This window comes from Macaca mulatta, chromosome 1 (genome assembly GCF_049350105.2).
Source record: "Macaca mulatta isolate MMU2019108-1 chromosome 1, T2T-MMU8v2.0, whole genome shotgun sequence".
NCBI lineage: Eukaryota > Metazoa > Chordata > Mammalia > Primates > Cercopithecidae > Macaca > Macaca mulatta.
Window position 1 is genome coordinate 61,591,673 of NC_133406.1, and position 21,135 is coordinate 61,612,807.

Sequence of the window (21,135 nt, forward strand, 5' to 3'; positions counted from 1 at the left end):
TGATCTTAGGGAGTCTCTCTGGGCCTACTCTGCCTCAAGAGGCTGATGAAAAATAAATGAATAAACGTGATCTTTAGAGTCAACGATACAGAATTTTCAAGCATGAAAGTGCGGCAGATAAGAAATTTAATTGATGAAAGTCCAGGTTTCTTAATAGGTGTGCCAATTTTTAAAATTGTGGGAATGCATATGTTTGTTAGCTACCAAAGAACATAGATTTTTCCTGTTAGTCTAAAGTCGTCCCAACAAGTTGAATCAACTTTTCACAAAAAGCAAAAGACTAGTTTTGATTGATAGTTTTTCATTTTACCAGTAAGAAAAGGGCCCAAATGTTCCAGTTTGGTTATAACAGAAATAAGATAGTTTTATGTTTCATATATTTTATCTCAAGATAATAATTCCTAAAGTTCTGGCCTTAACCCTAAATCTCTGGTTCCTCTTTAAAGCCAGAACATAGTATGTTTTCATCTTGATCAGTATTTGAAAGATAAGACTAATGTTTAATAATTACAATTGCAGTGACAAAACTTGATCTATTAATATATTGATCAGAGTTCTATGATCCTTTTCTAAAATGGTGGCTTTATTTTGCCAGAATAATTCTGCACGGTATGTTTTTTGAGACAGAGTCTCACTCTGTTGCCCAGGCTAGAATGCAATGAGTGGCACAATCTTGGCTCACTGCAACCCCTGCCTCCCAGTTTCAAGCAATTCTCCTGCCTCAGCCACCCCAGTAGTTGGAATTACAGGGGTGTGCCACCACACCTGGCTAATTTTTGTATTTTTAGTGGAGACAAGATTTCACCATGTTGGCGAGGCTGGTCTGGAACCCCCGACCTAAAGTGATACGCCTTGGCCTCCCAAAGTGCTGGGATTACAGAGCCACCACGCCCAGCCAACAGTTCTGCAGTTCTGTAAAGTATTTGATTGCTTTGAATTTGGCTGTAGCAACAGGAAATACATGGTCTCCAGTTGTAACTGCTTAATAGGTAACACTTCTAAACTAGCTAACATTTATTGAGTACTTACTGTGTATCATTAATTCACATACTCATTTTGACACTAAATTCTACAGGACATTAAAGATGACTATTCCCCCACTGTAGTTTCAGGGTCAGTGTGTTTATATATTGTGTGCCATTGGGTTTGATTAGTAGATCTTTTCAAGAGTGTTTTTAAAATCTTGATTTTATGAAGCTGCTCAATAAATCTTTGAAAGTTCCTACAACCCAGACATTTAACTGCATTAATAATTAAGACTCCAAACTGCAATTTATTTTGAATTTGCAAAATGATGTTAGTTAAGGGGCATGAGCACAATTAAAATCCTTGACCATTCTCTTAACACTGTACAATAAAGTGAGCAAAAAATAAGTGATGACCCTAAATAAGAACAGCAATCTAGAATTTAATTTTACATTAAAAAAAGTAATTTTGGCTGGGCGTGGTGGCTCATGCCTGTAATCTCAGCACTTTGGGAGGCCAAGGTGGGTGGATCACCTGAGGTCAGAAGTTTGAGACCAGCCTGGCCAACATGGCAAAACCCCATCTTTACTAAAAATACAAAAAAAAATAGCCAGATGGGGTGGCACACACCTGTAATCCTAGCTACTTGGGAGACTGATGCAGGAGAATTGTGTGAACCTGGAAGGCGGAAGTTGCAGTGAACCAAGATGCCAAGATCAATCACACCACTGCACTCCAGCCTGAGCAACAGGGCAAGACTCCATCCCCCCCCCCCCCCAAAAAAAAAAGAAAAGTAATTTTTGATTTATATTTACTGAGAGGGTCTGTTACTACGGTTATTTATATTTGTTTTTTTTTATTTTTTTTATATTTATATTTGGTTATTTATATATTGGATTTAACTGCTAAAAATGTTGCAGAGTCTGAATCTATGGCATGGCAGAGAATAGTTAATCACAGCCATTCAGCAAGTTGTGAAGCTTCTGATTGGGATGAAAGAAACTTCAAGCTGAGAGGAAGAATGTTCTGAAATATTTGGGAGATTTGGCAGACTCCTTTCTCAGGGGTATGTTTATTTGGGTCAGTGGTTCTCAAGCCCACTTTGCAGACACCTTAAGGGTAGTTGTAATAACAAAAGGAAACAAATGTTTCATCTTACTTTCCATTATCTGTATCTCAGGTATTCTTCCAGAGATACTTTAGCCACGTGTAAGGCAATACACTTACATACAGTGTCACGTGTAAAACACATGACATTTTGAACCGTGCCTTTTTTATTAAAATTTCAAATGTATTTAGAATTAAAGTATAATAAACTCCACATAGTCACCCAGTTTCAACAATTACAGATTCATGGCCAATCCTCTTTCTTCTTTACCATACTAACTATCCATCACCCCCTATTCTGACCTACTTAGCTGGGCTGAGGGTGAGGCAAGCAAGGTACTTAGGCACAATTTAAGGAGGCACTCACTTTTCAAAGCTTGTATTTGTACATGTGATTGTGATTCCTACAATTATGCTAAATCCTTAGGCTTGCCTTATCTGAGATCTGGTCCTGCTGGCTCCCCTGAGTTATTTTGAAGTAAATCTCAAGCACATTATACCTTCCTTTTTTTTCATCATGTATATTGGATATCATTTCATATCGTGGCACAGAGAACTTTAATCTTAATAACAGTTGCGTAGAATTACACCCTATGAAGATGCAGTAATTTATAGTAGTCCCTATTGATAGACATTTAGGTTGCTTCCCATCTGGGTATTTTAAACAATGTGATGATTACATTATACCACACATGTAAGTTTGTATGGAGGATAAGTACCTAGAAATAGAGCTTAATAATTTACAGTAGCACTATTTTTTCATCATTGCCAAACTAATAAGGGAAATAGCACTTCAGTGTAGTTTGGTTTGCTTTTCTCTTTCTTTTCTTTTATGACAGACATTCTGACTGTAACCTTTCTCTTATGAGTGAAGCTGGGCATCTTTTCATGTTTAAAGAACTTTCCTATTTCCTTTGCTACAAACTGATTGCTCACATCCATTGCCAATTTTAATTTTGGGTTTTTTTTTTTGTTTGTTTGTTTTTTGTTTTTGAGATGGAGTCTCGCTCTGTCACCCGGGCTGGAGTGCAGTGGTGCGATCTCCACTCACTGCAACCTCCGCCTCCTGGGTTCAAGCAATTCTCCTGCCTCAGCCTCCTGAGTAGCTGGGATTACAGGTGCCCGCCACTATGCCCAGTTAATTTTTGTATTTTTAGTAGAGATGGGGTTTCGCCATGTTGGCCAGGCTGGTCTTGAACTCCTGACCTCAGGTAATCCGCTGGTCTCAGCCTCCCAAAGTGCTGGGATTACAAGAGTGAGCTACAGTGCCCGGCCCAGGCGTGGCTTTTAAAAGTGCTGGTAGAGCGGCCGGGTGCGGTAGTTCACACCTGTAATCCCAGCACTTTGGGAGGCCAAGGCGGGTGGATCAAGAGGTCAGGCGATCAAGACCATCCTGGCCAACATGGTGAAACCCCGTCTCTACTAAAAATACAAAAATCAGCTAGACGTGGTGGTGCGTACCTGTAATCCCAACTACGGGAGGCTGAGACAGGAGAATCGCTTGAAGCCAGGAATCGGAGGTTGCAGCGAGCCAAGATTGCACCACTGCACTCCACCCTGGCGACAGAGTGAGACTCCATCTCAAAAAAAAAAAAAAGAAAAAAAAGTGCTGGTAGCTTCGGCCTTGGTTTGCTAGACCCCTAATCCCCCATATAAGAAAGCATACTACCCTTCTAGAGAAACCATGTGGTGAGAGCTGAGACTACATAGAGATAGGGACCCAGCTAAGGCCAGTTTTCCAAAGATACACACCAAAGCCATAGATGTGTCTTGTGGAGCAGAAGAATCACCCAGCTGAGAACCTGCCCAAATTCCTGACCAATGAAGTCATGAATTATAACAAAATGGTGGTTGTTTTAAGCTACTAAGTTTTGGAATATTTCTTACACATCATTAAAGAACCAGAATAGCATTCTTTTTCAGGAACTCTACATATTAGTAAAATTAGTCATTTTTCAGATGTAATGCAAACATATTTTTCCCAGATGTTTTGGCTTTGTTTTCACTTTTTAGTCACGCAAAATTTTATTTTTATGTACTTGCATTTATCATTCCTTTTTTCCCCAAAAATCAGCTAGAGCATACAATTGAGGAAAAGATACAATTTTTAAGAACAAGAGAGATGAAATATCTAAGGTTGAACTTAAGAAATCACAAGGTCTATATGAAGAAAACCAAAAACTTTTGAAAGATTCAAAGGAAAGTTTGAACAAATAAGAAGACATCATCTACTTGGATTTAAAAAAGTAATCCTGGCCGGGTTCAGCTAACACGTGTAATCCTAGCACTTTGGGAGGCCGAGGCAAGATCACTTGAGGCCGGGAGTTCAAGACCAGCCTGGCCAACATGGCAGAACCCCGTCTCTACTAAAAATACAAAAAATTAGCCAGGTGTGGTGGTGCATACCTGTGGTCCGAGCTATTCCAGAGACTGAGGTGGGAGGATCGCTTGAGCCCTGGTGGGGAAGTTGCAGTGAGCCGAGATTGCACCACTGCATGTCAGCCTGTGCCACATCAGAAGATCCTGTCTAAAAAAAAAGGGGGGGAGGGTAGTGGGGAAAAATAAACATGCTGTCTTGAAGTCAGACAACGTGACACTCTATTGGGTTTGGATGGGGGAATATTTTTTAAAGACTGGGTCTCACTATGTTGCCCAGGCTGGACTGTAGTGGCTATTTATAGGTGCCATTACAGCTCACTGCACTCTTGAACTCCTAGGCTCAAGCAGTCCTACTACCTCAGCCTCCCCTAGTACTTGGGAATACAGGCCATGCCACCAAACCCAGCTAGGCAATCTTTTTTTTTTTTCTTTTTGACAGGGCCTGGCTCTGTTGCTCAGGCTGGAGTGCAGTGGCATGATCTCTGCTCACTGCAACCTCTGCCTCCTGGGTTCAAGAGATTCTCCTACGTCAGCCTCCAGAGTAGCTGGGATTACAAGCACGCACCATCAGGCTTGGCTAATTTTAAAATGTTTTTGTAGAGCCAAGGTCTGATTATGTTGCTCAGGCTGGTGTTGAACTCCTGGGCTCAAACAAGCCTCCTGCCTCTGCCTCTCAAAATGCTGGGATTACAGGCATGAGCTAGCGCACCCGGCTGAAAATTTTTTTTTTTTTTTGAGGTGGAGTCTCACTCTGTCACCCAGGCTGGAGTGCAGTGGCGCGATCTTGGCTCACTGCAACCTCAGCCTCCCAGATTCAAGCAATTCTCCTGCCTCAGCCTCCTGAGTAGATGGGACTACAGGTGCCTGCCACTATGCCCGGCTAATTTTTGTATTTTTAGTAGAGATGGGGTTTCACCATATTGGCCAGACTGGTCTCGAACTCCTGACCTTGTGATCCACCCACCTCAGCCTCCCAAAGTGCTGGGATTTACAGGCATGAGCCACTGTGCCCAGCCCCGGCTGAAATTTTTTAAAGGAAATAGTTATGCCAAGCATTTGCTAGCTTTGTGTAGTTTATTTATTCTTATTTATTTTTTTGAGACAGAGTCTCGCTCTGTCGCCAAGGCTGGAGTGCAGTGGCATGATCTCGGCTCACTGCAACCTCTGCCTCCCGGCGATTTGCAGACAGCGATTCTCCTGTCTCAGTCTCCCACAGTAGCTGGGATTACAGGCGTGTGCTACCATGCATGGCTAATTTTTGTATTTTTAGTAGAGACAAGGTTTCACCATGTTGCCCAGGCTGGTCTCGAACTCCCGACCTCAGATGACCCACCTGCCTCGGCCTCCCAAAATGCTGGGATTACATGCATGAGCCTGGCCACTTCGTGTAGTTTAAAAATCACTTTCAATTCAAACCCTTTCTGAGGTTGTCATTACTATTATCCCCACTAAACAGAAGCCCTCAGAAAAGCTAATTTTGATTCTGCCATTTGCCCTAATCCGTGTTCCCTTAAGGCAAGTCCTTTCAAAAGTCTAAACTTCAGTTTCCTCTTCTATAACATGTGTATGCCAATTAAACGAACTCTCTGCCAGGCCACAAGCCATGACACAATGGAAAGGTAGTTGGGCTTTGGGGTCAGGCACAACTACGAATTCCAGCTCCTCCACTTAGTAGCTGTGTTATCCAGGGAAGGGCATGTTCTGACACTGGCTGACGCCTAACTGTGTGCACACATAGACAATTCTTTCATTGAATCTTCAACCCCCTGAGTAAAGTTAATCTTTAATCTCCGTTTTGAAAACTAAGCCAAGACACGGTGAGGCTGAGTAATTTATCCTTTGTCACCCAACTCTAAAAGAGCTGGATTTGCGCCCGGCATGTAGATTTCAGCGTCTTCATGGTAGATCGCCACCCTCAGTTGCCACCTGAACAGTAAACTCGCTCCACGAAGTGGCTGAGCTGAATCCGTAACTGGAGCGAACCAGCCGTCTGGCTTTGGAATGCAGACCGCCCCTGGCCGACTGCCAGAGGCGGGAGGCCTGAAGTTTGGGCTTCTTGCCGCCCTACCCTGTCCACCACAACGCTGTTATCAAGCCTAAACTTTTAGGAAAGGCACGAAATTAACTCACTTTACACACAGAGATACACAGTGGGACGATTTTGGCTTTTTAAGCTAACTCAGAAAATGGAGATACGGGCTGGGCGCAGTGTCTCACGCCTGTAATCCCAGCACTTTGGGAGGCCGAGGCGGGCGAATCTTGAGGTCAGGAGATCGAGACCATACTGGCCAACATGGTGAAACCCCGTCTCTACCAACAATACAAAAAATTAGTAGGACGTGGTGGCACGCGCCTGTAGTCCCAGCTACTCGGGAGGCTGAGGCAGGAGAATCGCTTGAACCCGGGAGGCGGAGGTTGCAGTAAGCTGAGATCGCGCCACTGCACTCTAGCCTGGGCGAGAGAGCGAGACTTCGCCTCAAAAAAAAAAAAAAGAAAAGAAAAGAAATTGGAGACATGGCAACCGAAGGCACCTCCTCCCGCCTGCCTCCAGGTGGCGCTATAGGACCGGTCCACCTTCCACAGCGCAGACGCCTCAGTTTGGCCTCCCTCGGAGGCCATGCAGCGGAGAAACATGACTTCGTGGCTAGAGGGGCATTTCCTAGGAGACGCCCATGTCGCCGCGTAACCTTCACATACTTCCGCTTCCGGTTCTTTATTCCGGAAATTGCTCTCAGAGGCAGCGTGAGGTTGTGCTCTTTGTGAAATTTCACCATGGCGTACCGTGGCCAGGGCCAGAAAGTGCAGAAGGTTATGGTGCAGCCCATCGTATCCTACGCAGGATGTCAGGACTGGGAGGTTCGGGCCAGAATACGGGGTGCGAAGGCGCAGACTGAGAGCAGGCCTGGGGTAGCGGAGTACGAATCCACATCCCATGAGCCCCCGGGGCGACCAAGACTGGAAGAAAGCGCGGGTAGTTGAAGAACCGTGATGGTGGGGAGGTGGTCTTGGGTGGACCCCTGCCGTGGGGGAATGCAGGAATGGAGGCGGCGAAAGGAGGGAAGAGAACTTTAGGTGCGGAGTGAAAACGGGAGTTAAAGGTTTCGGGAAACTCCAGGGGAATGAAAGTAGAAGGGATGTTCTTTAATCTTTAGAAGACCCCTAATGAATGCCCAGCTGGGCACTTTTTGTTTGCGTAAGCACCAGACCTCGCGTTCAGTATACCAAGGTGAGACGGGAACAGGGTCGTCCAGTTGTTTCAGGAAGCAGTCTATGCTGCTTTTGTATTTTTTCCTTAGCCACTGTGGTGCAGAACCTCATCTTCAGATACTTACAAAATGTACGTAAGTTGCTTGTTTCATAACTATTTTTTAAATAAGAGATGAACTGATTTAGTTTTTTGTGTTAACCTGAGTGATCGCTGTGTTCTAGAATTTAAAAATAGATGTAACTGGAGATTGAAGGGTAATCGAGGGGAAGGAGTACTGAGAAAGCACTAATGTGGTGAAGTGGTGTGTATCCATGCCACTTCCCAACATGCAAAGAATTGTATTATTACTTTGCAAGATCAAAAATACTTTTTAATTCCAAAAAGTATTATCAGCAGACTTGAGCATGGTATTTGGGCATCAGTAGTTTTGTTAGTAGTGATTATGCCTAGAACGTTGGAACCTCTCCCCTTTAAGATGAAACACATTGGAAGAAAAAACCAACTTAAACCATGTCAAGAGGTGGTGTGTTTAATATCTGTTGGAAAACTTAAAGACGGAAAAAGAAAGAAGGGGTAGCTTCAGAGGAATTTGGTGGCAGCTGCTTTCCTTTGGGGGGAACTTTAGCAACTTAAATTTTATAGTGTGACAGCACAACTGAAAAACATTAATTTCAGGTGATAATAATTTTTAACCACCTGAATTGAGGGCTCCTGTCCTGGTTGTTAGGTGTGTGACATGAGAAAGCTTTGTTTTGGAACTGGATTTTGCTGCAAGATATAAGCCCTTGGTCATTAGAAATTGCTGCTTTGTGCTATGCTGTCAAAAACTTTCACTCTTAAATAGATTGAAACCAGAAGCAGTAAGAAATGTTGAGTCCCAAGATCACAGGAAAATTATTAGGTTATATAGTTCCAATATAGAACTTATTAAATGAAAATTCTCTTTGAGATTATTATTACTGGTGAATAATTCTTAGATATGGGCTAATTAGTTAAAACTCTTGACTTACATTCATTACAGTTTTTTTTAGGAGCCATATTTCTCTTGTCGTTTGACCAAAATGGTTAGGTTTTGTGTACTTCAATTTTGGGAGGGGGGCGGGGGAGGGGGCAAGATCTTGCTTAATGTTGCACAGGCTAATCTTGAACACCTGGCCACAAAGCGAATTATTCTGCTTTGGCATCCCAAAGTACTGGAATTACAGGTGTGAATCGAGGCAGCTGGCCTGTTTTTCTTTTTCTTTTTTTTCTTTTCTTTTCTTTTTTTTTTAAGACGGAGTCTCACTCTGTCCCCCAGGCTGGAGTGTAGTGGCTCGATCTCGGCTCACTGCAGTTTCCGCCTCCCGGGGTCAAGTGATTCCCCTGCTTCAGCCTCCTGATAACTGGTACTACAGGCGTGTGCTACCATGCCCAGCTAATTTTTTTTGTATTTTTAGTAGAGATGGGGCTTCACCATGTTAGCCAGGATGCTCTCTATCTCTTGACCTTGTGATTCACCTGCCTGGGCCTCCCCAAGTGCTGGGATTACAGGCATGAGTCGCTGCGCCTGGCCCCATTTTTCTTTTTTTAACGTTTCCACTTTTATGATTATTTCAGAGATCGCGGATTCAGGTGTGGCTCTATGAGCAAGTGAATATGCGGATAGAAGGCTGTATCATTGTGAGTATCCAGGCAATTTTATCTCATAGCAGTTTGGTCATAGAAAAAGATTTCTCAGAAAGTGGCTAGCCAGAACAGTGTATAAAAAGTGAAAGATCCAACCTAAGCAAAGTTTTTTGGGGGCCGCTATTTAGCCTTTTTTCATTGTTGATAGGTAAGGATTGGGTAATTTTTAATAGACAGGGAAAATTAACTTTTAATTCATTTTCTTTCCTCTGTCTGTGTTGAGAAGAAAATTTGTATTTTATTTTTGAGAAAGGGCCTTGTTCTGTTGCTTAGGCTGGAGTGCAGTGGCACAGTCATGGCTCATTGTGGCCTCAACCTCCTGGGCTCAAGCAGTCCTCCTGCCTCAGCCTTCCAAGTAGCTAGGACCAAAAGTGTGCACCATCACAGCCTGCTAAATTTTTATTTTTTATAGAGACAAGGTCTCACATTGTTGTCCAGGCTGATCTCCTGGGCTCAGGTGATTCTCCCACCTCAGGCTCTCAAAGTCTTGGGATTACAGGCATGAGCCACGATGCCTGGCTGAAAATTAACTTTTAAAAATTATTTGAAAAAAAATATTTGAGCAACGATGTTAGTATGGAGAGAGGGGACAAAAGAAAGGAAATTAGGAAGGGTGGGGACTAATGGAATTGTTTGTTGTGGGTTAGGTGATACCTGAATAGAGCTCAGTGGGGTTAAATAGGGATAGCAGGCTACCCTAAGTAATTTTTTTTTTTAAGTTGGGATCTTGCGTTGTCACCCAGGTGCTGTCAGAGCTCACTACAATCTTGAACTCCTTGGCTCAAGTGATTCTTCCACCTCAGCCTCTAGTAGCTGGGACTATAGGCATGCACCACCATGTCCAGCTAATTTTTAAATATTTTGCTGGGCACAGTGGCTCATGTCTGTAATCCTAGCACTTTGGGAGGCCGAGCATGATGAATCACTTTAGCTCCGGAGTTCGAGACCAGCCTGGGCAACATGATGAAACCCTGTTTCTACCAGAAATACAGAAAGTAGCCAGGCACGGTGGTGCGCCCTGTAGTCCCAGTTACTTGGTGGGGCTGAGGCAGCAGAATTGCTTGAACCCAGGAGGTCGAGCTGCAGTGAGCCGAGGTCACACCACTGCATTCTAGCCTGGGAGACAAAGTGAGATCCTTTCTCAAAAAAAAGAAAAAAGACTTTGGGTGGAAGGTGGAGTGCGGGGCTTGAGATGAGTGAATCTTTGAAGTTAGTTGGATTTTGTATCTGCATAGGTATACACATTTAAAATGGGTTGGATGTGATTTTCTTTGACGATGACAGTTTGTTTATTTTTCTAGGGTTTTGATGAATATATGAACCTTGTATTAGATGATGCAGAAGAGATTCATTCTAAAACAAAGTCAAGAAAACAACTGGGTAAGGATATAAGTGGTCTTACAGAATCGTAGAAATGTTTTGTTCACTTGCAGAATTCAGTGACCTGCAACTCAGTTCATGTTTGATTTTACTTTGCATTTGAGAAGTTATTATTCAGAGTAGTAGTACACTTTTGAAATTATTCTCTACCACTCACTTCTCACCACACTCCATTTTGGCTTCTCTGCCCAGAGAGCTCTCACCAAGGGAACCAAAGACTAGTGGTGTTAAATCTAATGATCAGTACTAATCCTCATTTTAATTAAACTCTCAACAGCATTTGGCACCATTGGCCACTCCCTCCTTAAAGCGCTTTGTTCCCTTGTCTGAGTGGGGGGGAAAACCCAAGTAGATCTTTCTATTTCCTCAGTTGACAATAATTAACACAGAAGACTTCTGTGACCAGATGTGTGGGCGTATTTCCCCACACACCAAGCAAGCAGTCAGTTCGGCAGTGGACGTCAGCTTGGAGTCGTCAAGTTCAGTTCAGTTCTAACACTATCTACCTGGAGATAGTGTCAGTTCCCAGAGGTTGAGGGCTCAATCCCCAAGATTGCCTTCCCTGCCCCTCGATGCTCCACCAGATGCCAATTGTCAGCTCCAGATTGTTTTACCTGTCCTTCTTACTGACTGGCTGTAAACTGGGTCCCATAACCCCTCCTTTGGTTTAATTAATTTGCTAGAGCAGCTCACAGAACTCAGGGAAACACTTATATTTACTGGTTTATTATAAAGGATATTACAAAGAATACAGATGAAGAGATGCACAGGGCAAGGCATATAGGAAGGGATGCGAAGCTTTTGTGCCCTCTACAAGCTTACTGCTCTCTGGGAACCTCCATGTGTTGAGCTGTCAGAAACCCATTGTTTTCAGTTTTTATGTAAGCTTCATTATGTAGGCCTGACTGAATAAATTGGCTATTGGTGATCAGCTTAACCTTCTGCTCCTCTTCTCCCTGGGTTGGAGGGTGGGGCTGAAAGTCTGACCTCACTAATGCCTTGGTCCTTTCAGTGAGCAGCTCCAATGCTGAAACTTTGCAGGGGCTGCTGGTGGTCAGTCAATCATTAGCATACAAAAAGGCAACACCTTAGAGATTCTGAGGATTTTAGGAGTTGTATGGGATTGAAGACCAAATAAATATTTTGCAGTATCACACCTTGGCTCTACGATATTATACTTGGGTTTTAATTTTTCATTTCTGGCTATTTTTCAGACTTGTATGTTCATTCTTTGGGACCCAGTCACTAAATGAGTTGCTCCAGGCTTGGTTCTAGGCCCTCCTGTCATTCAGTATTGTCTGCCTAGGCACTGGAGTACAGCTTCAATTACCATCTATGTATATTGACTCCCAAATTTGGGACTCCCAAGTCTGGGCCTATTCACCATTTCTACTTGAATGTTTCAAAGGCTTCTTAAAGTCAGCATATCAGAAAGCAAACTCAATTCCAACTCACACTGTTTAGAGCTATTGTATTATTATTTCTCGCCTTATTGAATGGCACCAGTTTCCAATTCAGCTTACTAATTGATTTCTCTGCAGCTACCTCCAGTTTGCTTTCCAGGCCTCAGTCATCTTTTAAAAACACCAACCTGAACATGTCATCCCTTTGCTTGAAATTCTTCAGTGACTTCCTGTTGCTCTTAGGATAAAAAAAATCTAATGATTCTGCAAATCTAATGATCTTTATGATCTAGTCTTATCTCCCTCTGCTCATCTCATATCACTGTGCCTTACTTTCTGAGCTTTAGCAACACTTGTCTTATTTCAGTTCTTTGAGTCTGTGCATTTGCCCAACCATTAATCTTTGTATATGATATTCCTTGTGTCTTTAGAGCTCAGATCAAATATCAGTTCTCTTAAGACAGTGGTCCTCAACCATTTTGGCACCAGAGACCAGTTTTGTGGAAGACAGTTTTTCTATGGACCGGAGTGTGGGGGATGGTTTTCGGATGATTCAAGCACATTACATTTATGGTGCACTTTATTTCTATTATTATTACATTGTAATATTTAATAAAATAATGATACAACTCACCATCATGTATAATCAGTGTGAGCCCTGAGCTTATTTTCCCACAACTAGACAGTCCCATCTGGGGGTGATGGGAGACAGTGACAGATCATCAGGCATTAGGTTCTCATAAGGAGTGCGCAACCTAGATCCCTCTATGCCCTGTTCACAATAGGTTTCATGCTCCTATGAGAATCTAAGGCCTCCGCTGATCTGACAGGAGGCAGAGCCCAGGCAGGAATACTAGTGATGTGGAGTGGCTGTAAATACAGATGAAGCTCTGCCACCTTGCCCACTGCTCACTTGCTGTGTGACCTGGTTTCTAACAGGGACCAGGACTGGTACTGGTCTGTGGCCCAGGGGTTAGGAAGCCCTGTTCTAAAAAGTTCAGAGTTTAATTTGATTTTGCTGGGGATGGGGGAGGCGGGGTTATGTGCTCCCTGAGTTTGTAGTAAAACATTTATTATTGAAATTATTTTATTAATGTCTCTCCTGTTATGAGATGCTTCACCATAAGTGCATGAATCATGCCTTTTTTGATCCCTAGTGTGCTCAGTACCTAACTCAATGCCTGGCGCATAATAGAAACTAAAAAATACTTGAATAATGAATGGTATTTCTTTCTTTTGTTTTTGGAGACGGAGTCTCACTCTGTTGCCCAGGCTGGAATGTAATGACGCGATCTTGGCTCACTGCAACCTCCGCCTCCTGGGTTTAAGCAATTCTGCTGCCTCAGACTCCCGAGTAGCTGGGACTACAGGCGTGCACCACTGCGCCTGGCTGATTTTTTGTGTTTTAGTAGAGATGGGGTTTCACTGTGTTGCCCAGGCTGGTCTTTAACTTCTGAGCTCAGGCAGTCCACCTGCCTTGGCCTCCCAAATGCTGGGATTACATGTGTGAGCCACTAAGCCTGGCAATGAACGGTATTTCTTAACCCAGTTAATGAATGGTCTTAGTATTCACGGTTTCAAGACACACTGAATCATTTCTATTAACATCCCATTCACTTGAGGTTTATTTAGGCATTTTGTCTTCATTTGTTAAATGCTCACTAATACTTTTATCAGTGGTGGGTTTCAGGTGTCTCAGACTCTCAGGATTCTCATGAACCTATACTAGATATGTGGAAAGTAGATTCTGAGAAGCAGTATGGTGTTTCGCTAGCTTCTTCCTCCTTACACTATTATGAAAACCTGGGTTTTTTAGATTGATTTATTTATTTTTTTGGAGACGGAGTCTTGCTTTGTCTCCCAGGCTTGAGTGCCATGGCATAATCTCGGCTCACTACAACCTCCACCTCATGGGTTCAAGTGATTCTCCTGCCTCAGCCTCCTAAGTAACTGGGATTACAGGTGCATGCCGCCACACTTGGCTGATTTTTTATATTTTAGTAGAAGACGGGGTTTCACCGTGTTGTCCAGGCTGGTCTCAAACTCCTAAGCTCAGGCATTCCGCTCACCTTGGCCTCCCAAAGTGCTGGGATTATAGGCATGAGCCACCATACCCAGCTGGATTTTTCAGATTTTAAGATGTCTTGCCAGGAAGGGCAGGCTTAGCCTCACCGAGGTCATATTATTTATAAATTATTTACCAACTGTTGAATTCTCATGGTAGTATTCATCCTGTAGAATAGAATATTATTAATACCTGCAGAAGCCTGGGAAAGTAGAACAGTTTAATTACTGTTGGAGTTGATCAACATGTCTCAAACTGTTCTGCCAGTGAACACCAGTGTTCCTGAAGATGTTTATAGATTTCTTAGAAAAGTATCGTCTTAAATAACCTTAGGAAAGTTTGGGTAAAACTTAAACAGGTTTGTTTATTGTAGGGTGGAGTTTTGGTTTTTTTTTTTTTTGAGACAGAGTTTTGCTCTTGTTGCCCAGGCTGGCGTGCAATGGTGCGATCTCGGCTCACTGCAACCACCGCCTCCCAGGTTCAAGCGATTCTCCTGCCTCAGCCTCGCAAGTAGCTGGGATTACAGGCACACGGCACCACGCCCAACTAATTTTGTATTTTTAGTAGAGATAGGGTGGAGTCTTTAATATACTAACAGCTTTAAGAATGGAGTTATAATATGCTATATTTCCCAAACTTGACATACGACTCATTTCCAAACTTTTACAAACTCAGCATTGGGAAATGTTGTATGAGGCCTATTGAGTTGACTTAGTTCATAGAAATGATGCTTGTCATGAAATACCATCTACCTTTGTTAGTTTGTAGAAAAGGTAAATGTATTCTAATGGAGCCAGAAAGCATTTCACTATATGGACACTTGAAAATGTTTACGTGTTTTTATAAGAAAGCATTTTCAAAATGTTCAAAAACTGGATACAAAATTCTGAGAGTAAAACATCTGAGTGTGTGGCTATTAATAGCCTTTTGTTGTTTTTGTGTTGCAGGTCGGATCATGCTGAAAGGAGATAATATTACTCTGCTACAAAGTGTCTCCAACTAGAAATGATCAATGAAGTGAGAAATTGTTGAGAAGAATACAGTTTGTTTTTAGATGTCCTTTGTCTAATATGAACATTTATTCATATTGTTTTGATTACCCTTGTGTTATACAAGATGGCAATAAATGCTGTGGGATTGTTTGTATTTAAAAATTTACATTGCTTCTTCCTATTCATCAGTAGAGACTTTTTACACACTAACACCGTTCGTTGTTGGTATTTACTTTAGTTTTCTGAAGGGTGGCAGTTGCCTTGAGCACTTGGTATTCGCAGAGCTTGGACCTGTAGATTTTGAGGCAGATTAGGAATTCTGCCTGACAGGTAAGCTTCCAGTATTGGGAGGTGGAGAAGGGGAGGGTTCACAAAAATAAATTGGGGTTATTGCACTAATAAATGTCTTCATCACTTCTGGTTCTGGATGCTGGAATACCAGAGTTTCTAACCTAAATAGGTTGGGTACGTTATTTAATTGGGTCAGTATTGCTCAACACTGTAACTGAGTCACTGTGAGGTCTTTGTGAATTTTATCACTAAGATCAGAATGTGAGAAGTATTTGGGTATAGGCAAAGAATGAAGTGCCTTTCAAGTACTTTAAAAATGAGTTAAGAGTTTACAGGAAAGAGACTGAGATTGGTAATCTGAAAAGGACCACAAGCACAGCTGGTAGGTAAATTGTTAGGCAGAATAATGGTATAAAGAGAAACACACCTGTCTCTTATTCTTATCTCTTAAGAATTTTGGTTCTTCCCCCAGTGATTTCTGGTTGAATTCTTATGTGGGCAGGTTTCCCTTCCCCCAATATTGCACATGGTTCTAGTTAGAATTCTGTTAGATAGATAGTGAGCATATGCTGTTAGCTAGACACAGTGTTGAATCAGTACAGTGAAACAGACTGGTAAACAGGTAGTTTTAATGCCTCATCCTAAGTACTATTTAAATTGGATCTTGAAAGGTGAATAAGGCCTGCCTTAAGTTCTGCTAAAGGCAATGCTGTTATTAAGGATGGATGAGGAAGGACCAAGAAGTCTGGCTCCTACTTTTCTACATGCCTGTGAAGGAGACTGTAGTTTCAGTTCATGAAACTGAATAAAAGAAATCCTTTCTGAGATAAAGGAGATTTGTAGGTGAATGCAGAAGTGTATACAGCTTTGAACCGTGCATTCCATCTATATTCCTCCTGTCTGAACTCATGCTCTTTCGATTATATTTTGAAATAAAGGGCTGCATTAGTTCTTTTAACGTTTGAGTTTGAAATTATTTAAACTGATCACAACATGCAAAGAAAACATTGGGCAGCAGAGGGAGTTACAGCCCTGAGACTGCTTCAGCCCTGCTGGTGAAAAGATTGAGTTGAAGCTTTTTCAGAGCAGAGCAAAGACCTCCCTGCAGCCTTCTTGGCACCAGAATAGCTGGGAAGAAGGATAAAAGCCCAGAGGAGTATAATCTCTAAGAAAACCTGCTGGCTGCCTTTTCCATTTCCCTGTGTGGCCTTTCTGACCTGGCTGCCCTGTGGAAGCAGAGCTGTGCCTGCTGTGGCTTATTCTGAATGGATCAAGACATGGAAGGTTCTATTTTTGACAGAGCAAATGATGATAGTGAGAATTAAGGTACAGCGAACTCTTACAATTGAGGTCTGTATTTAGAAATCCCAGCTTGCTTTCCTGCTCTACTGGAGCCTGTGGTGTTTGCTTTTTAAGTTGTACTTTTCCACCATCTCTAGATCGTTTCTTCCAACCAGAATTTACGGGAGGCGTTGCTCTCTGCCTCATTAAGGTTACTAAAACATCCTGCTGGGAAGCTGCTCTTGTTGGCAGCCCTGGGTTATGTCAACTTTTCTAGAACGGCTGTTGGTTGCTGAGGGGGTCGTGATAGACACCCCTAACCCTCATAGCATTCTTGAAGTGGGGGTGGGAGGAATAGAGAATCAGGCTCTGAAAGAAAAGTGCTGATGTGGGCCTGGTGGTCAATTAGTAGCAGGTAGGGAGAAGGAAAAGTTTGAAAATAATAGGATGTTGTGCTTTGGGGTACCAACTCTTGTCATATCACACTTGTCAACAGTTTCAGGATTAGAGAGTGTACCTCTAGTTTGGATTAAGGCATTATGGGCCGGAAAGTGTCATGGTGGGGTAAGTAAGCCTAGTAGCATCTCAGGTTAACTGGGTAACACAGGCATTTTCCTTAACTATCTACTGATGCATGCTTTTGTGAGGAAATGCTTGTTTGAACTTTATTGTTGAGACAGAGTCTTGCTCTGTTGCCCAGGCTGGAGTGCAGTGCCACAATCATAGTTGACTGTGGTCTTGACCTCCTGGGCTCAAGCGATTCTCCCACTTCAGCCCCCTGAGTAGCTGGGACCACAGGCATACACCACCAAGCCTGGCAATTTTTTTTTTAAATGGCAGAGGTAGTTAAGGCTTTATTTTGGGAAAAAAAAAAAATTGTTTTATAGCTGGAGTCATGGGCCAGGGGGGTACCCCAGGCAATAAACTCCATGACTGGGTTGAGGGCTAGGACTGAGCCTCACTTAGGCGAGGCTATGTTCACTCCTGTTTCCTATGCTCCCTTGCACAGTGGCCTCTTCCACTGGCTCTGGGGCATCCACAGGAAGGGATGGGCTGGGAGGGGCTGCCATGGCCATTTACTTGGACAGGACATCAGAGGACTCGGACACCAGCTTCCCATCTTGCATCTCTATTTTCTTCACAACCACAGCACTGGAGGAACCCTGGAGAAGCTGGTGCGGCTAGAGGAGCTAGAGCCCCTGCCAGAGTCAAAGCTGGAACCTAGCCATAGCTGAGGCCAGGGCTTGTGAGGCCCCATGGGCCAAGCTCAGTGTACCTGAGTAGCCACTGGTGGTCTTTATATATATACTTATGTTCTACATCCCAGACTCCAGCCTGCTCTTGTTGCCCTCCAGCAGCTTCATGTAGGTGGCAGCCTCTGTGTCCAGGGCCAGCTTGACATTCCTCAGCTCCTGGTACGCCAGCTTGGGGGGTGGTGTCTTTTAAAAAAAAAAAAATTTAGTTTTAAATATTTATTTTTTTGAGACTGGGTTATAAGACTAGTTAATTTTTGTATTTTTGGTAGAGAGGGGACTTCGCTATGTTGCCCAGGCTGGTCTGAAACTCCTGGCCTCAATCAGTCTATCTGCCTTGGCCTCCCAAAGTACTGGGATTAACAGATGTGAGCCACTGCACCCAGCTGCATTGCTGTCCTTAATGGAGGCTCCCCATGATGCTTGGCATTCATGATGGCAGCCTCCAGGGAAGTCTTCTGGCCTTTGAGGCTTTCAGTCTCAGCCTGGAGCTGGCTGATATTCTGGTTCATCTCCAAGATTTTCGTCTTTGTGCGACACATCATCCTCCTGCTTCCCAGCCAGTGTCTGCAGTTCCTCGTACTTGATCTGGTATATGTTTTCAGCCTCCGCCCAACTGCGGTTGGCAATCTTGTACTGGTCCTTGACCTCAGTGATGATGCTGTCTGTGTCCATGGAGTGGCTGTTGTCCATAGACAGAACCACAGATGTGTCCAAGATCTGGGACTGCAGCTCCTGGATCTCCTCTTCATACAGCTGCCTGATGAAGTTGATCTCATCAGTCAGCCCTTCCATGCAAGACTCCAGCTCTGCATTGTTCATGTAAGCTTTATCCATAAACTTCTTGAAGACAAATTCATTGTCCATCTCTGTACACTTACTGATCTCATCCTCATGCTTATTCTTGAAGTCCTCCAGCAGCCCCTCCATGTTGCCAAGCTCTGCCTCCAGCTTCAGCTGCTCCTGGCCTAGAATGTACAGCTGCTGCTGAAGGTTGTTGATACAGCTCTCGAGCATGTTGTCCGTGTTGCTCCACGCTGTGTTCTGCTGCTGCTGCTGGAGACTACACTTGCTCTCCAGCATCTTGTTCTGCTGCTCCAGGAGCTGTATCGTGTCAGTGATGGAGGCAGACTTACTGATAAGGGTCTTGATCTGCTCTTTCTCCTGGGTACACATGGCCTGGGTGTTGGGTTACACCTCCAGCTTGAGGGGGCTCAGCAGGCTCTGGTTCACCATGATGGCTGTGATGCTCCCCATTACCACTGGCCCCACTATAGCCTCCACTCAGACCCGGGCCGGCACCCAGACCACCCCAGAAGCACTGCTGCTACCCACTCGGGAGAGCCTTGAGGAGCTAATGCGGGCACTGGGCCTACTCATGTAGAAGCAGCTGCTGAAGACCCAGGGACCAGAGACGGATACCTTGTAGGACTTCTGGGTCACCCTGGTGAACATGGTAGGGGCAAGAGTGGAGGCAGATGGTCCAAACCAGGCAGAGATTTGAGAGGGAATAGAGAAGCTACATCTAGTCTAATTTTTAATTTTTTTTTTGCCCAGGCTAGTCTCCAACTCCTGAGGTCAAGCAATCCTGCTTCGGCCTCCCAAAGTTCTGGGATTACAGGTGTGAGCCACTGCACTCGGCAAAACTTTATTTTTAAGGTAGCTTGAGGACTTATGTCTGTTAGTACCTGGAGATTAACTTAAAAGTTATATCCAATGGAATTATTAAAAATTTAAAAATGTTAGTACATTTTTATGATCAAAATCCAAACAGTATAGAAATAGAAATAGAAAAAAAGTTGCTCCTTTTCCTACTAGTGTTCTCCTAGATGACCACTGTTAAGAGTTAGATGCTTATTCTTCTAAACTTCATGCTAATAGATATAGATTGTTTTGTTTATCATTTTAGTATTTTATTCCTTTTTAAAAAATTGTTTTTAGGTTGAGTGCAGTGGCTTACACCTGTAATCCCAGCACTTTGGGAGGCTGAGGCAGGAGGACCACATGAGCTTAGGAGTTCGAGACCAGCCTGGGCAACATGGTGAGACCTCATTTCTTTTTTCTTTTTTTTTTTTGAGACCGAGTTTCGCTCTTGTTGCCCAGGCTGGAGTGCAATGGCATGATCTCGGCTTACCACAGCCTCCGCCTCCAAGGTTGAAGCAATTCTCCTGCCTCAGCCTCCCAAGTAACTGGGATTACAGGCATGTGCCACCATGCCTGGCTAAATTTTTTTGTAATTTTAGTAGAGACGGGGTTTCTCCATGTTGGTCAGGCTGGTCTCGAACTCCCGACCTCAGGTGATCCACCACTTCAGCCTCCTAAAGTACTGGGATTACGGTTGTGAGCCACCGCGCCTGGCCTGTGAGACCCCATTTCTATAAAAAATAAATTTTAAAAAAGCCAGTTATGGCTCTGGTCCCAGCTATTTCAGAGGTTGAGACAGGAGGATTACTTGTGCCCAGGAGGTTGAGAGAGGCTACAGTGAGCTATGTTTATGTCACTGCATTCCAGCCTGGGTGACAGAGTGAGACCCTGTCTCAGAAGAATAAAAAATTGTTTTGAATTGTGGTAAAATACACATAATATATATTTACCATCTTAACCATTTTTAAGTGTGCAGTTCGGTAGTGTTAAGTATATTCACATTGTGCAGCCAATCTCCAGAACTTTTCTTCTTGCAGGACTGAAACTCTGTACCTATTAACTCTACATTTTCCCTAATGCCCTGGCAATCACCATTCTTCTTCCTTTCTGTCTCTATTATATTTTCTGTTCTAAGTACTTCATATAATAGAATCATGCAGTATTTGTCTCTTTGTGACTGGCTTATTTTATTTAGCATAATGTCCTCAAGCTTCATTCATGTTGTAGAAAATGTCAAAATTTGGAAAATGTAGAAAAAATTTTTTTCCGTCTTTTTGGGGGGACATGGGATGAAGACAGAGTCTCGCTCCATCACCCAGACTGGAGTGCAGCGACGCGATCTCGGTTCATTGCAACTTCCACCTCCCAGGTTCAAGTGATTCTTGTGCTCAGCCTCCTGTGTGCTTGGACTACAGGTGTATGCCACCACACCTGGCTTATTTTTTCGTATATTTAGTAGAGACAAGGTTTCACTGTGTTAGCCAGGCTGGTCTTGGAACTC

At 43.4% G+C, this 21,135-nt stretch overlaps 1 protein-coding gene and 1 pseudogene across 5 annotated transcripts; one reads left to right on the forward strand and one right to left on the reverse strand.

Annotated features, from left to right (window-relative positions):
* The first annotated feature begins 7,109 nt into the window (after positions 1–7,109).
* Positions 7,110–16,411, forward strand: SNRPE (small nuclear ribonucleoprotein polypeptide E). Of its 5 annotated transcripts, none has more exons than XM_077955712.1 (5): positions 7,110–7,278; positions 7,758–7,789; positions 9,257–9,319; positions 10,627–10,705; positions 15,121–16,411. In XM_077955712.1, exons 1-5 carry the CDS (start codon positions 7,125–7,127, stop codon positions 15,174–15,176), a joined length of 384 nt encoding a protein of 127 aa, XP_077811838.1. In that variant the 5' UTR covers positions 7,110–7,124; the 3' UTR covers positions 15,177–16,411. The 5 variants fall into 5 exon arrangements, with proteins under 5 accessions (XP_077811838.1, XP_077811760.1, XP_077811888.1 ...); XM_077955634.1 differs by having other exon boundaries at positions 7,168–7,308; positions 7,749–7,789; NM_001266775.1 differs by having other exon boundaries at positions 7,183–7,278; positions 7,763–7,789; positions 15,121–15,325.
* Positions 16,412–17,813: 1,402 nt separating this feature from the next.
* Positions 17,814–19,491, reverse strand: LOC100424928 (keratin, type II cytoskeletal 8-like; annotated as a pseudogene).
* Positions 19,492–21,135: the final 1,644 nt, after the last annotated feature.